Here is a 15,494-nt window from a genome sequence, read left to right as displayed (position 1 = left end):
TAGCATCAACTCGCTTTCTATCCCTGTCATCAAGGGAAACAATCAACTCACCCAAGCTTAAAGTGATAGAGAGAGGGAAGATCTACTAAAGTACCAGCCAATCAGCTTCTGTTATGTTACAGACTGTGGGGCAGATGTATTAAGCCTTAACAAGAGATAAATGCAAGGGTGATAAGGAGAGATAAACATCCAGCCAATCAGCTCCTTACTGACTTTTTTCAAACACAGCCTGTAACATGGCAGTTGGCAGGTGATTGGCTGGGCGTTTATCTCTCCTTATCACCGTTGGATTTATCTCTTGTTAAAGCTTAATACATCTGCCCCTATGTTTGAAATTCTTACTAGGAGCCGATTGGCTGGTACTTAATCTTTCTCCATTTTATCACTCTCAAAGGCTTACACTGTACATTTAAAATATATACCCCTTTGCCTCCAGATCAGCCTGAATCCTTTGTGACATACAGATGGGGCAGGCCTTATGCTTGCTGGCGAATCGCCAGCAGCATGCCGCTGGCGATCCGCCAGCAGCACGGCGCGCCATCTGACTGAGACGCGCGTGCGTCCCCCACGCACGTGCGTCTCAGTATCCGGGCGGCCGGCGGGCGAGGCGGACGCAATACTGTCCGCCTCCCGCTCGAGGGGGGCTGGGGGGACCCGAGGGGACCCGAAGCGGCTGTGGGGGGGTGCGGGCGCCCGGTGTGGGCACCGGGCGCCCGTCGGACGAGGACGGCAGCACCGTCGGAAGGGGACGCGCGCACACCTCGTGCGCGCGCGTCCCCTTCCGACACACAGATGGCGCCGGAGCAGGGAATGGCGAATGGCGTCGCCATCGCCATCCCCTGGAAAGATGAGCCCGGCGCCATCTGTATATTCAACAAAGTACTGCAAACATTACTCATAGATTCTGGTCCATGGTGACATAGGGCCTTATTCTAGTTCACTCTTTCTGACAAAATCCTTCTTAGATGGACACAACCATGTGCACTGCAGGGGAGCAGATGCAAAATGTGCAGAGAGAATTAGATTTGGGTGAGTTATTTTGTTTCTGTGCAGGGTAAATACTGGCTGCTTTATTTTTACACTGCAATATAGATCTCACTTTGAAGTAAAACCCCATCCAAATCTAATTCTCTCTGCACAAGTAACATCTGCCCCACCTGCAGTGCACATGGTTTTGTCCATCTAAGAAGGATTTTGTCAGAAAGAGTGAACTAGAATAAGGCCCATAATAACATTACACAGTTGATGCAAATTTGTCATCCAACATGTCCATGCTGCACATCTCCTATTGCACCATATCCCAAAGGTGCTTTATTAGGAACCGATCCTTTCGAGGTATGTACACGAAATGCAGTTATGACGACAAAGGACAGTTCTCATTGTAAGAGCTGTTCATTGAGATCATTAGTATTCTGGGTTTCGAACCTGGGAGTCATTCTGCACACATGCAGAGTGTTACAAGGGGGGTTCCAATTGGATACCCTTCAAGGAAAAATTTGTTGAGAAGCCCATTGGCTTCTATAGGGTAATGCCAGCTAAAACCTCCATTACCGAGCACATATAAGATTGGGAATTCATTACATTCTACAACTTGTAATATATGGGTGTTGCGGAAATGGCAGAATTTTTCCTTTAGTACATCCAACTACCAAAACATCTCAGAACGCTTTTATTAACAAGGCATTTTGATCCACATCATTAGCACTCATTTGATGTATTCCTTCTTTGCACAGTCAATGGAAACTGTAGAGTTTTCTGTGTTTGGAACTGGTGGCTCACATGTGCCAGACATCTCCTGCTGCATGCCGGAGTACAGCTGGATGTACTGTATATACTATATATATATATATATATATATATATATATATATATATATATATATATATATATATATATATATATATATATATATGGGAATTTATAGAGGGTGGTGCAGGGAACTGCAAAACTATCAGCAGAATGGAGACTTCTGCAGGATTCAGCAATGCTCCAAACCAAGACAGTGAGCAGGAATCCAAGTTTTATTGGTCAATTAAATTACAGAAAAATATGGCGGCATCTTGCATGATACAACCTTCTTTGCCCTCATATGTTGCTCTGCTGCATTCATCGCATTTGCTACAGTAATAAGAGAATTGAACACATGTGGTAGTGTAACAAGGAGCCAAAAAAAATACTATACAACATAAAGCAATATGTCAATCTCTCATTTCTAGACCATTTGTACAATATTTTATTGCCAAATCTGCAAGCCCACGGGAGATGGACCCCTCACTTTCTACAGCAGATACGCTGGCTCCAGCATCTGGGCACATAGGTACAGAGGAAAAGACATGTGCACTGCCTTCCCGGGAGATAGAACAGATGATACTGCAATAAGCAGACATGATAAGTGCACGGATATGTTTATCCATACGTGTGATACTGTATGTTGTTATTGATTATAATAGATTTTTATCCTGTGCCTCTCACTGTCTGGATGCAGGTTACATGCGCTCAGCTCGGAATTGTAATGGTGTGGGCATAGGTGTTATTTGTGGTGACTTTGACAAAGGTCATCGATAGATGCAATCTTATTCTGTGGAGACAAAGTGTTAAAGGCTCTATTCAGTTCCAAAGGTATGTCCTCCCTGCCCTCTCGCCTTTTGTGCTGGAACATGATTTGTTATACTGTGCACCGATGCTGTCCGTGATCTAGACATGGCTCTTGGTTAGTAACGTAATAGATCTGGTAGCTTCAGGGCCGGTGCAAGGCACCGGAGCGCCCCAGGCAAGTCGGGGTGGGGGCGCCCCGGTGTCTGCCGCTCAGGTACCTGTCCTGCAGCACTGTAAAGCTGGTGGCGGCAGCAGCGAGGGGTCCCTGCAGTCAATAAGAAATAACGAGCGCTATCCGCTGGTCTATGCGGAAGCGTTTCTGTTTTGGAAACACTGGCCGCACGGCGCATGCTGATTGGCTGAATCTCAGCCAATCAGCGTGCGGCCAGTGTTGCCAAAACAGAAGCGCTTCCGCATAGCCCGGCAGATAGCGCTAGTTATTTCTTATTGACTGCAGGGACCCCCCGCTGCCGCCAGCTTTATATACGCACAGCGCTGCAGGACAGGTACCCGGGCGGCAAGGGGGGCGAAATACCGCCCTCCAGTGGCCGGCGCCCTAGGCAAATGCCTAGATTTGCCTAGTGGTGGCGCCGGCCCTGGGTAGCTTACTGTACACATCTCCAGGGTATAAAATAAATATGGGAGGAATATCTCCCGCCGACACATCTAAAGCTGTGTACACACGGGGGCGATAGGGGCTGAAATCGCTGGAAATATAAATCGCCGGGTGTGCGCTCCCGTTTTCAGCCCCATTCTAATTGCTGGTCGCAGGAGCTTGCTCTTGCGACCAGCTGATTACCTCTGCAGCAATATATGGCTGAGTAATATATCTCCCCCGTGTGTACGGGGCTTTAGGCACAACATTCGCATTAAATGCACAATACATACAGTTCTGGATGCATTTGGGAGGTTACAATTTCTTTATTTATTAATCAATAATTTCTTATATAACGCAGCATATTCCGTTGCGCTTTACAGAAAAAAATGTGTGGTCTGATTGTAAAGACTAAGGTTAGAACATGGAAGGGGTGTGCGAGGTCACATGCTTTTAGTACAACTACTTTTATCCTGTTCCCTAAAACGGCAGTCTAAAGGCCCCATAAACTTATGCAATCGGGGCCAAAATTGCATGTGTTTGACATCGAAGCGAATCCAATGTCCAGTGCACATTGTCGGAGGTCAGACCTACCTGCACTTGGTCCCCCTCCCAGTGGCGGGGAACGGGGTCGCGTGCGATACATCACATGTAAAAAGACAACTCAAGGGGGATCTGATGGCTATACGCTGCTGCAAGAAATTGCACTAGTGTATGGCCACCTAAGACTCTATTAAATTACCTTCCCAGATTAGGGTGGTGCCAGCAATCTATTATGAAAATGAGCCACTGAACCACTTAACCATAAAAACAATGCACAAGAAGTAGTACTTTTATAATGCAAGCATTGCTGCTTTTTCTGGCAGTGAAGGGTACAGGTGACAATGGTAAGCAGCCTGTCATTTTGACCTCTTTGACGCTTACACTGCTTGTCACAGGCTGCTCTCCAGAAGCTGAGTCATGCTGCCATACCCCAAAAGGCTGTCACTGCGTCACCTGGCAGACCATTGGGGTATGGATCATTGGGTAGACAGCATGATGGTCGACAAGCATTGGGTCGACATGCATTAAGGTCGACATGCAGGAAGGTCGACATGGATTAGGGCGACAGAGTCATTAGGTCGACACAAGCATTAGGTCAACATGGGGAAGGTCGACAGTTAAAAGGTCGACATGGGGTTTTTCACATTTTTTTTGTCCCACATTTCGACACAGTCAACATGGACACTGAAATGTAGCACCGCGTCCCCTGGCATTACTCACTGCGCTCGCCATGCTTTGGGCACGGTGCCTCGCTATGCTCGGCACACTATTTTATTCTCCCACAGCGCCCTGGTGGATGGTAGGCCATGAAAAACCACCTGTCGGTAAAAAAATTGCGAAAAACCCCATGTCGACATTTTGACTGTTGACCTAATGACCCTGTCGACCTTCCAGCATGTTGACCCAATGAACGTATCCCAAACAGCACACAGCAAAGACAACTGCAATCTCTTTAATGACTGAAACGATTTGATGATCAGAGGGCCCAGTGCTCACTATCCATTAGGTCCTAACATCTCAGCTTTATACTTCAGCTGCTTTCACTGCATCTCCAAGCAAATTAGTGAAGTGGTGGGATCTGAAAATATTTGTCTTTAATTAAAGTCAAATTGCAATGTATTAGATTTTCAGAGACAATGGGCCTTATTCTAGTTCACTCTTTCTGACAAAATCCTTCTTAGATGGACAAAACCATGTGCACTGCAGGGGGGGGGGGATGTAACATGTGCAGAGAGAATTAGATTTGGGTGAGTTATTTTGTTTCTGTGCAGGAAAAATACTGACTGCTTTATTTTTACACTGCAATATAGATCTCACTTTGAAGTAAAACCCCACCCAAATCTAATTCTCTCTGCACAAGTAACATCTGCCCCACCTGCAGTGCACATGGTTTTGTCCACCTAAGAAGGATTTTGTCAGAAAGATTGAACTAGAATAATCCCCCAATGCTGAAAGAGCTGTAACGGTTAACTCTGTATGAGATGTAATATTTTTCCAAGAGTCTAAAACCGAATTGCTTAGTTCTAATGGCAATTATAATAACGATTGTTCACACATGACTGCAGTTCAAATTCATGCAACATTAGTTCTTACTAATATAACTTGCAGCCACTGTGTGTGCTCGTCTACACTTGTACTTATATGAAGCTGAGGGAAGGAATCACAATGTTCTGCACTTCCTTCTATTAGCAGCAGGACAACAATCATTACTCAGTGCTACCCGCCCAGTTCTCTTTTGGTACATAGGTACAAGAAGTAATATATAAGGCTCATCAATGCTGTACACCAAACTGAGCTGACAATACTATATGAAGCAGTAGCGGAACTTGTGTGTTGTGGGGCCAGGTGCACAAATACATTTTGGGTGCCCCCTCCTCCACTCCAGCACAATTTCACAATATGTAACACAGCAGTGGGTGACAGGGAAAAACAGTAGGTGACAGGAAGAGGGTAACAGGGACAGCAGTGGGCCCCTAGTCCTTCGGGGCCACAGTGCACTGCATCTGCTGCACCAATGGTAGTTCCGCATCTGACATGAATTCTATATTTTTTCTCTCATAAGGCAAATAAAGCAACTAATACCCCTTTAACACTGACAAATATTTCCCAAATTATTGCACATGAACTCACAACAACCCGGGAAACTGGTCAGTGTGAAAGAGTCTCAAATGATTATCCCAGGACCAGCGTTCTAGAATTTCAACCCGGGTCTTGACCAGGGTTGGAGCTGGAACGCTCGCGGGTCCAGGGGCAGTGCGATCGGGTAACCCTGGTCGACGGGACATACGTTCCATTCGCTGCAATATAAAGGCTCCACCCTGCCTCCCGATTATGTCATCCGTCCAGCTTTATGCTGGGTCGGGCTGCTAGTGTGAAAACGCTTGTAAGCTGGGTCGCACCTGGGATTTTGCCTTGCTTGCGACCCGGCTTGCAATCGCTTTCCAGTGTGAAAGGGGTATAAGAACAATACACTGCCATTCAAACTATAATTATTCAAAGGATATGATTTTTATTTTTAAATGTGTACCCTGTAAGACCTTTTAACTGAAAAAATACACAGTTCTTTCCTACTGACTCACACGTTCATCACTCACCTGCGCAGCAGCAGCTTAGGGTGATTCTTGTTCTCTAAGTTCTTCTCAATCAGGTCGGAAAGCAGCTGTTTCAAGACATCTGTGGCATATTCCAGCTTCCCTTGCAGGGCTGTCATGATGAGTGAGGCCACGTTTCCCCTGTCACGCATGGAGAAACTACGCTGCGTCTCCAGGGTGCGGATGAAAGTCAGCAGAAACACCTTGTTGTTGATCAGCTGAGCAAAGAGTTTCAGTGCCTTCTCCACACTCAGCTGCCCATTGCCTTGCACCTACAAAATGTAAGGGAGAATATTAAATCTGTGATTACTATTAACCATTGCTATGGTGTAACGTAAGTCAGTTGTGGTCACTGGCTTGGCTTGGTGTCTGCGCTACAAACGCTTGACAACTTGTTAATGGGTCATTCAAGAAATGATAATTATTCTATTTTTCTTGCTTGCAAAAATATTTACTTGGAATAATATTATTATTGCAATGTGGCTACGAAGTGGCATTCTACAGTCACCAAAATGCTGTCCTTTACAACAGAAAGACTATGGGCAGTCCTATGACATTTTAGGCAGCCATGCCGCAATAGAAGTGCCATTTATAAATCTGCTACTTGTACATTTTCTTCATGCATAATCCAAACGGTCTCCGCGCTGCCACCAAGCCTCCCGCTCCCATGTGAATACCTGGCCCCCTCTTATCTCTGCCTCCCTTGAGACAGATTTAATATAAGGCCATTACCTTCCCTGGAATTCATTACCGGCATCTTTGCACTGACTCCTAGCTCGGCTGCAGTCCATCACTGCGGGTCAATGACCCATAGCTGTTCAGAGACAGGGAGTTAACAGGAAACAGCCTGCACTGGTAGCCACAGAGCTGCTGACTGAAATACGCTAACTCCTGTGCTGCCGGGCTGCCTAGTAACTGACACAGATTACCGACACGGCAGCAGAGGAGCCATGACTATGACCATTGGCCATCCAAAGGCAAACTCAGCTCAGCTTTATGTTGTTTCAACATTGAAAATGGTTTCCAAAAACGTATTTCTATTTCTCATGCAGCAGACATGTACATAATTAGTTAATTTGGCCAAATTGGGAAAGTTGCAATGTGCAGATTTTATTTAAATGACCAGTATTGGACTTTAATTTATTCCCAGCTCTCCCATGTGACACACAGAGGTTTGCTTCTTATAGTAGTCAGTACTGACCTCCAGTTCCCGTAGCACAGGGTGATCTTCTATCCCAGGGAAGAGCACTCGCATGGCATAGGTACGATAATCCAAGTAAGGGATTCCAGAGCGATCCAAATCGCTGGTTAATTCATTGATATCAGTCTGCAGCTCTGCAAATGCTAAAATGATGGCAAATAATTAATGTAGGGTATTTGCACATATAACATGCATTAAATGGACTACAATAAAGCCAACAAAGGGCCCGATTCAGACCTGCTCGCTGGACTGCGAGTGTTCGTAGCCACCCGCCCCTGTGTATGGTTGCTAATGCATACTCAGCCGTGCACAGGGGGAAATCATTCACCATCGTATGATCACAGCTCTGAGGGGCAGATTTATTAAGCTTGGAGAAGAGATAAACTGGAGATAAAGCGGAGAAAAGGTAAAAGGAGATAAAGCACCAGCCAATCAGCTGTGTTTGAAAAAGACAGTTGGAGTTGATTGGCTGGTGCTTTATTTCCTTTTATCTTTTCTCCGCTTTATCTCCAGTTTATCTCTTCTCCAAGCTTAATAAATCTGCCCCTGAGTAAGCCAGGACTTAGCATTGAGAAGGCCATGGGGAGAAGGAGGGTGCTGATGATGTCATCGCGCCTCCCTCCCCAAATGGCTGGGGAACACCTGCATTTTCGGGGGGCCAAGAATACTCAGATTGGCGAACGGGTCTGAATGACCCCCAATGTCTTGGAAGCATTGGCTGTGCTGGGGCATGTTAGTACCTTCTGCATAGTCAGATGCTGGAAATATCATAACAACGCTCAGAATATCAGTTATCTTGTTGTGACATCACTGGAAATAACAATGTGTAAGAGCCAACTAATTTGCATTCTGTACATTACATTTTTGTTATCTAAGAGATATAAGCCAACAAACAATCCTGTGTGACTTAAAAATGTGGCAACTGACAGAAGCACAACCCTCATAAAAATGAAAAATGTCAGTTATCTCTAAAGCACAGATGAGGGCACATACTGAACAACTTATGCCATGAGCAAGTCAGGATTAACCCGTCAGTTAAAAGAAATATATTATAGTCAGAGTCGTAACTAGACATTTTGGTGCCCTGGGCCAGAAAAAGCATCCCCCCATACTTACTGAACACTCCCCAAAAATTTTTTATTTGGACACCAATCTTCCTATACCATCATTTATGGACTAAATTTGAGAGCTTTCTTTTTATTTAAAGCACAGGTTTCAAAATCCTGTCATACTGGTTATGGTATAAATTTTAAAACATCTACAGTGTCTAGGTCTACAATCATATGGGCAACCACTAATGGTCGGCAGTCACAAGGTCTCACAGGGTCAAAAGGTCACCAGGGTCCAAAGGTCGACATTGAAAAAGTCGACAGGGTCCAAAGGTGGCATTGAAAAGGTCAAAAGGTCGACATGGTCAAAAGATCGACATGAAAAAAGGTCGACAGGAGTTTTTATTGTTTTAAGGGTGTCTATCGACATAGGTCGACATGGACACTGTCTAAGTGTACCGCTGCGCTCCCCATGCTTTGGGCTCGGTGACTCGCTGCGCTCGGCACACTATTTTATTCTCCCTCCACGCCCTAGTGGATGGTAGGGCATGAAATACCGCCTGTCGGCTCAAAATGTAGTAAGAAAATATGCACGTTAACCCTTTTCACGTCGACCTTTTGGCCATGTCAACCTTTAAACCCTGTTGACCTTTTGACTGTCGACCTTTAGACCATGTTGACTTATTGTCTGTCGACCTTTAAATCTTGTCGACCTTTTGACTGTCGACCTTTAGACCCTGTCGACCTTTTGACTGTTCACCAATAGTGGTCGACCTTATGACTGTCAACCTAGAGTCATTCTATGATCAGTCCGTATACCATCATACTCCGGAGTCAAACCCATGACCTGCCATCTTGCAGTCAGACACCTTACTCATGGAGCTATTTGTTTCTGTATTGTAAGTGTGAGAGACGTTTAAAATGCGTGCTTTCAAAAAAGGAGTGTGTGTTTGAAGGTACTTGAGACGAGGGCGGCCAGGTGATTCCGGGGATGAAAGTTGCAAGTGTGATTGATCAAAGCAGAACATTGACAGGTGCTGCAGAACAGCGCCCCCTGCCTTGTGGTGCCCTGTGCGGTGGCACATGTTCCATCATCTAAGTTATTGCCCTGATTATATAAATACTAGGTGATTCATCGCGCCCTACGGGCGCTCTTCACACCGTCGTAAGGGGCTGCGCCCCCTTAATTTGTGAACGTTTGTATATGAGAAATATGGTTAGAATTGTATGAAAGATGCCCTGTATTGCAACTTAGGTGTCCGCGAATCGCGGGAGGGGGGTCGCGGAGGGTGCCGCGAATTGCAGGAGGGGGGGTCGCGGGGGGTGCCGCGAATTGCAGGAGGGGGTGTTGTGGGGGGGTGGATGCTGCGAATCGCGGGAGGGGTGGGTTGCCTCAAATCGCGGGAGGGGGGTTACGGGGGCGGGGGTTGCGGCGAATCATGGTAGGGGGGGTCGCGGGGGGTGTGCCGTGAATCACGGGAGGGGGGGTCACGGGGTGGGGTGCCGAGAATCGCGGGGGGTTTTTGTGTGCCGTGAATCGCGGGAGTGGGGGTTGCGGGGGCGGTGGGGGGGGTGTGACGCGAATCGCCACAAGAAAAAATCAACACAGAAAGGTCAACACATGTAAATGTTGACATAAGTGTGGCACTTCATTGGTGTCAATGTCGACACATGAGAATGAATATGAAAACATTCAAAAAATGAAAAAAAAAACTTCAAAAACCCATGTCAACCTTTTTCATTGTCGACCATAGCCATGTCAGTGTTTTCCATGTGCAATTTAATTGTGGAGCTGCCGCGAATCGTGGGGGGTGCCGCGAATTGCGGGAGGGGGGGTCGCGGGGGTGGGTTCCGCGAATCGCGGGAGGGGGGGTTACGGGGCGGGGGTTGCGGCGTCTCATGGGAGGGGGGGTCGCGGGGGTGTGCCATGAATCACGGGAGGGGGGGTCACGGGGTGGGGTGCCGAGAATCGCGGGGGAGGTGTGTGTGTGCCGTGAATCGCGGGAGTGGGGGTTGTGGGGGGGGGGGGGGGTGACGCAAATCGCCACAAGAAAAAATCAACACAGAAAGGTCAACACATGTAAATGTTGACATAAGTGTGGCACTTCATTGGTGTCCATGTCGACACATGAGAATGAATATGAAAACATTCAAAAAATGATAAAAAAACCTTCAAAAACTCATGTCAACCTTTTTCATTGTCGACCATAGCCATGTCAGTGTTTTCCATGTGCAATTTAATTCTGGAGCTGCCGCGAATCACGGGGGGTGCCGCTAATTGCGGGAGGGGGGGGTCGCGGGGTTGGGTGCCGCGAATCGCGGGAGGGCGGGGTTCACAGGGGTTCCGGTGGGGGGTTGCCGCGAATTGCGGGAGGTGGGGGGTCACGGGGGGTGCCGCGAATCGCGGGAGGGGGGGTTGCGGGGGGGTGTGACGCGAATCGCCACAAGAAAAAATCAACACAGAAAGGTCAACACATGTAAATGTTGACATAAGTGTGGCACTTCATTGGTGTCAATGTCGACACATGAGAATGAATATGAAAACATTCAAAAAATGAAAAAAAAAACTTCAAAAACCCATGTCAACCTTTTTCATTGTCGACCATAGCCATGTCAGTGTTTTCCATGTGCAATTTAATTGTGGAGCTGCCGCGAATCGTGGGGGGTGCCGCGAATTGCGGGAGGGGGGGTCGCGGGGGTGGGTTCCGCGAATCGCGGGAGGGGGGGTTACGGGGCGGGGGTTGCGGCGTCTCATGGGAGGGGGGGTCGCGGGGGTGTGCCATGAATCACGGGAGGGGGGGTCACGGGGTGGGGTGCCGAGAATCGCGGGGGAGGTGTGTGTGTGCCGTGAATCGCGGGAGTGGGGGTTGTGGGGGGGGGGGGTGTGACGCAAATCGCCACAAGAAAAAATCAACACAGAAAGGTCAACACATGTAAATGTTGACATAAGTGTGGCACTTCATTGGTGTCCATGTCGACACATGAGAATGAATATGAAAACATTCAAAAAATGATAAAAAAACCTTCAAAAACTCATGTCAACCTTTTTCATTGTCGACCATAGCCATGTCAGTGTTTTCCATGTGCAATTTAATTCTGGAGCTGCCGCGAATCACGGGGGGTGCCGCTAATTGCGGGAGGGGGGGGTCGCGGGGTTGGGTGCCGCGAATCGCGGGAGGGCGGGGTTCACAGGGGTTCCGGTGGGGGGTTGCCGCGAATTGCGGGAGGTGGGGGGTCACGGGGGGTGCCGCGAATCGCGGGAGGGGGGGTTGCGGGGGGGTGTGACGCGAATCGCCACAAGAAAAAATCAACACAGAAAGGTCAACACATGTAAATGTTGACATAAGTGTGCCACTTCATTGGTGTCCATGTTGACACATGACAATGAATATGAAAACATTCAAAAAATGAAATAAATCTTCAAAAACTCATGTCAACCTTTTTCATTGTCGACCATAGCCGTGCCAGTGTTTTGCATGTGCCATTTAATCCTGGGGCTGCCGCGAATAGCGGGGGGTGCCGCGATTTGCGGGAGGGGGGGGGTTGCGGGGGGTGGGTGCCGCGATTCGCGGGAGAGCGGGGTTCATGGGGGTTTCCGGTGGGGGGTTGCCGTGAATTGCGGGAGGGGGGGGGGTCGCGCGAATCGCCGGAGGGGGGGTTGCGGGGGGTGTGACGCGAATCGCCACAAGAAAAAAATCAACACAGAAAGGTCAACACATGTAAATGTTGACATAAGTGTGCCACTTCATTGGTGTCCATGTCGACACATGACAATGAATATGAAAAAATTAAAAAAATTAAAAATAAATCTTTAAAAACTCATGTCAACCTTTTTCATTGTCGACCATAGCCATGTCAGTGTTTTGCATGTGCCATTTAATCCTGGGGCTGCTGCGAATTGCGGGGGTGGGGGTGCCGCGAATCGCGGGAGGGGGGTCGCAGGGGGGGTGCCGCCAATCGTGCAAGGGGGGGTCGCGGGGGGGGTTCTTTTTGCCGCGAATCGCGGGAGGGAGGTCGCGGGGGGGGTGTTTTTTCCGCGAATCGGGGGGGGGGTCACGGGGGAGGGTTTGCCGCGATTCGCGGGAGGGGGGGTCGCGGGGTGGTGGTTATGCCGCGAATTGCGGGAGGGGTCGTGGGGGGGGTCTTTTTGCAGCGAATCGCGGGAGGGGGGGTCGCGGGGGTGTTTTTGCTGCAAATCGCGGTAGGGGGGGTCGCGGGGGAGCGGGTGTTTTTGCCGCGAATCGCGGGAGGGGGGGCGCGCGGGGGGGAGGTTTTGCCGCAAATCGCGGGAGGGGGGCGCTCACCTGGTGGCTGTGGAGTAGCAGTGCTGGGCAACATGGGAAGGCAGTAGGTGTCTGGCACTGTCTGTGGGCTCACTGGGCTGGTTCTCTGTCACATACAGTACCTCCCAACATGACCCTCTCCAGGAGGGACACAATGCTCTGTTTCTAGACTTCCCCTTAATGTATGATTGCCATCACCTGTTTTAAACAGGTTAATTTCTCAGAAAGGTGTTCAGCACAGATGAAGGCAATCACACATTAAGAGGAAAGTCCAGGAACAGAGCGTTATAGACACAGACACCCACTTTGAGTGACAGATGTAGCCAAATATATAGGAGATATTCTGGACAGAGAAAAGAACATTTTGAATCAGATGTAGTTTATGATTTCCCTTTTCAGTACACTGATATACATGCAAATATGCTGAGAAGGTAAATCTTGGATGAGTGACAATTGACACAGCTGCTAAATATACCTATGAGGCAGCCAAGAGCAAACATACTGCAGACATTCCTGCACATTAAGCATTCAGGGTGCAATGAAATGTAATTATAATAGAACTTCAAATCAGACTGCCATCTTTGTTTAACCCTTGCCCAAAATATATTGGTAATAGGTCAGCTATCGTTCTTCTAGTTAAAGATACAGACAGCAGATGGCAGCTCTTTATCCACTTGCTCTGTGTCCAGTAACTACAATCTATGCACATCCCAAACCGGGGACCAGCTGCTGAAACAAAAACCCTTTTACAAGCTCGATTGTTGTTCAAGTCTACAGAACATGTGCAAAAACAAAAGAAGACAAATTTAATACAGTGATCCAACCCGCAGGAACAAAATCAATAATGCATTAAACGTTGAGACGTAAACTCACTTTCCATACTAGAGAAAACATGAACCTATGACCCTTGTTGACACACATGCTCCTGTTTGTATTTTTATTAATTTTCCAAAGTGTTTGCAATATCTAGAGAAGAACAAATTGCTGAGAAACTTTGCAAGAATTGAGCTTTGCAGTGGAACAGGCCAATTTATATAGGTGCTAAGTTCTAACAATACAGTACAAAGCCATTCTGTGCTGCCATTGAACATCTACATTTAGCAGAATTTAGTACTGTATATTCTATGATAAATGCTAGGATGCTGACCACATCATTGTGCTGTGTGGTGTGAGCAGGACTGAGAACAATTATGATGTTGACTAAAATTTTCTGAAATGCTTAAGCATATGGTGGCCATCTCTAATGATGAGACAAGTACTTACCCTCTTTGCACTCAAGGGCTACTCTAGACTCCAGGTTGTCCATCTGCATCTGCAGCCGCTTTAGCGTGAGATCGTTCTCTCGGGACTTGCGTTTGTAAGCAATTAGCACGATAATGACAATGATAAGGAGAAGGCTTCCACCAGCAGCTATGCTGACAATGGCGGGAAGTGTCAAGAGGCTGTCTGAAATCACGTTCACGGAACCTGGAGAGAAGACCATGCCTCCAACGCGGACCTATCAGAAAACAGAGAATGTTCTGAGAGAAGTGGAATGGATAGATATTTATATTTATCTTACAAAGTTGAAAAACTTTAAATGGTTTATAAAATTTTTCAACTGTGTTACGGACCTCTAGCAATTTCTTTATCTATGTACAGTAACTTGATTTAACAGCCAAAGTGACTTACACCCAGAAATCCATCATTCATTTTATCTAGACGACTGTCAGCAAGGTCTGAGACTTGGAAGAATATGTTACAGAACAAGAAAAACTTTACTCACAACCTGTGACACAGGCAAACAATTGATAGGAAATAACTAATGGCTCAACACACTGCAAAATATGCAGAGCTGTAATGCTCCTTTATGTGACCTTTCTTGTCTGCCAAGTGCATTTCCAGGTACGCACCCACTTCATGGAACTGGAAACACCCCGTAAATAAATAAAGCTTTGCTGCTAGTTTTGGTCTGATAGGGTAATGACAATAAAAATCGACACATACAAAATCACCCTTGTAATGAATTTGATCTTTTGGGTTTATCGTCTAAATAATTGCAGGGTTTGCTCTAGTTTTGAAGTGACTCTGAGTATGCTTTCTTGCGTCATATAGCGAGTTATTCAGATGTTGATGGAGGTGCTACCACTGTTGCTTTCTTGGAAGCAGCAGTGAACGTGCTGTATGGTAAGGCAGCAGGAGTAATCTGATCTGTGTCCTAGGAAACAGCATTGGATCACTCACACACCATCAGGTGGCTTGTGGCACTCACAGTACTACACAAGCCGCCAGTTGCATAGGCTGGGAATCTCCATCAAACTATGGACATTTGATGTTGATGCCAGTCAGTCTGTGTTGCAGGACCCGTACGTGCATGCGCAGAATATGCCCTGTGTATGCACAAAATATTCATAACTGGTACTTTTCGGTGCAGGGCACACATCACCAACATCTAATTCAGGTCCATAATGGTAATGTATCAGGCCCATAATGGTAATGAATCAGGCCAATAATGGTAGGTGATTTTCTGTGGAATCCATAATTCTTAATTTTAATATGATTCAACTTTTCAATGAAATGTATTAAGTGGTTACTGCACTGGTTACTTTCTATTTTTTTTTATTAATGGACATGATGTTAGATGTGTTTGTTGCAATA

At 47.0% G+C, this 15,494-nt stretch overlaps 1 protein-coding gene across 1 annotated transcript in view; it reads right to left on the bottom strand.

The window, feature by feature from the left end:
• PLXNA2 (plexin A2) overlaps positions 1–15,494 on the bottom strand; it is a 308,762-nt gene that overhangs the window by 26,094 nt on the left and 267,174 nt on the right. The window contains exons 20-22 of the mRNA XM_083172831.1: positions 14,121–14,355; positions 7,526–7,668; positions 6,328–6,596 (exon numbers count right to left, since the gene is read on the bottom strand). Of these exons, the coding sequence (XP_083028957.1) occupies positions 6,328–6,596; positions 7,526–7,668; positions 14,121–14,355 (647 nt within the window). The remainder of the gene's footprint in view (positions 1–6,327; positions 6,597–7,525; positions 7,669–14,120; positions 14,356–15,494) is intronic.

The sequence above is a fragment of the Crinia signifera genome, chromosome 2, assembly GCF_055691185.1.
Source record: "Crinia signifera chromosome 2, ASM5569118v1, whole genome shotgun sequence".
Classification (NCBI taxonomy): Eukaryota; Metazoa; Chordata; class Amphibia; order Anura; family Myobatrachidae; genus Crinia; species Crinia signifera.
Note: the sequence above shows the minus strand (reverse complement) of the source record. Positions and strands in the feature narration are given on the sequence as shown.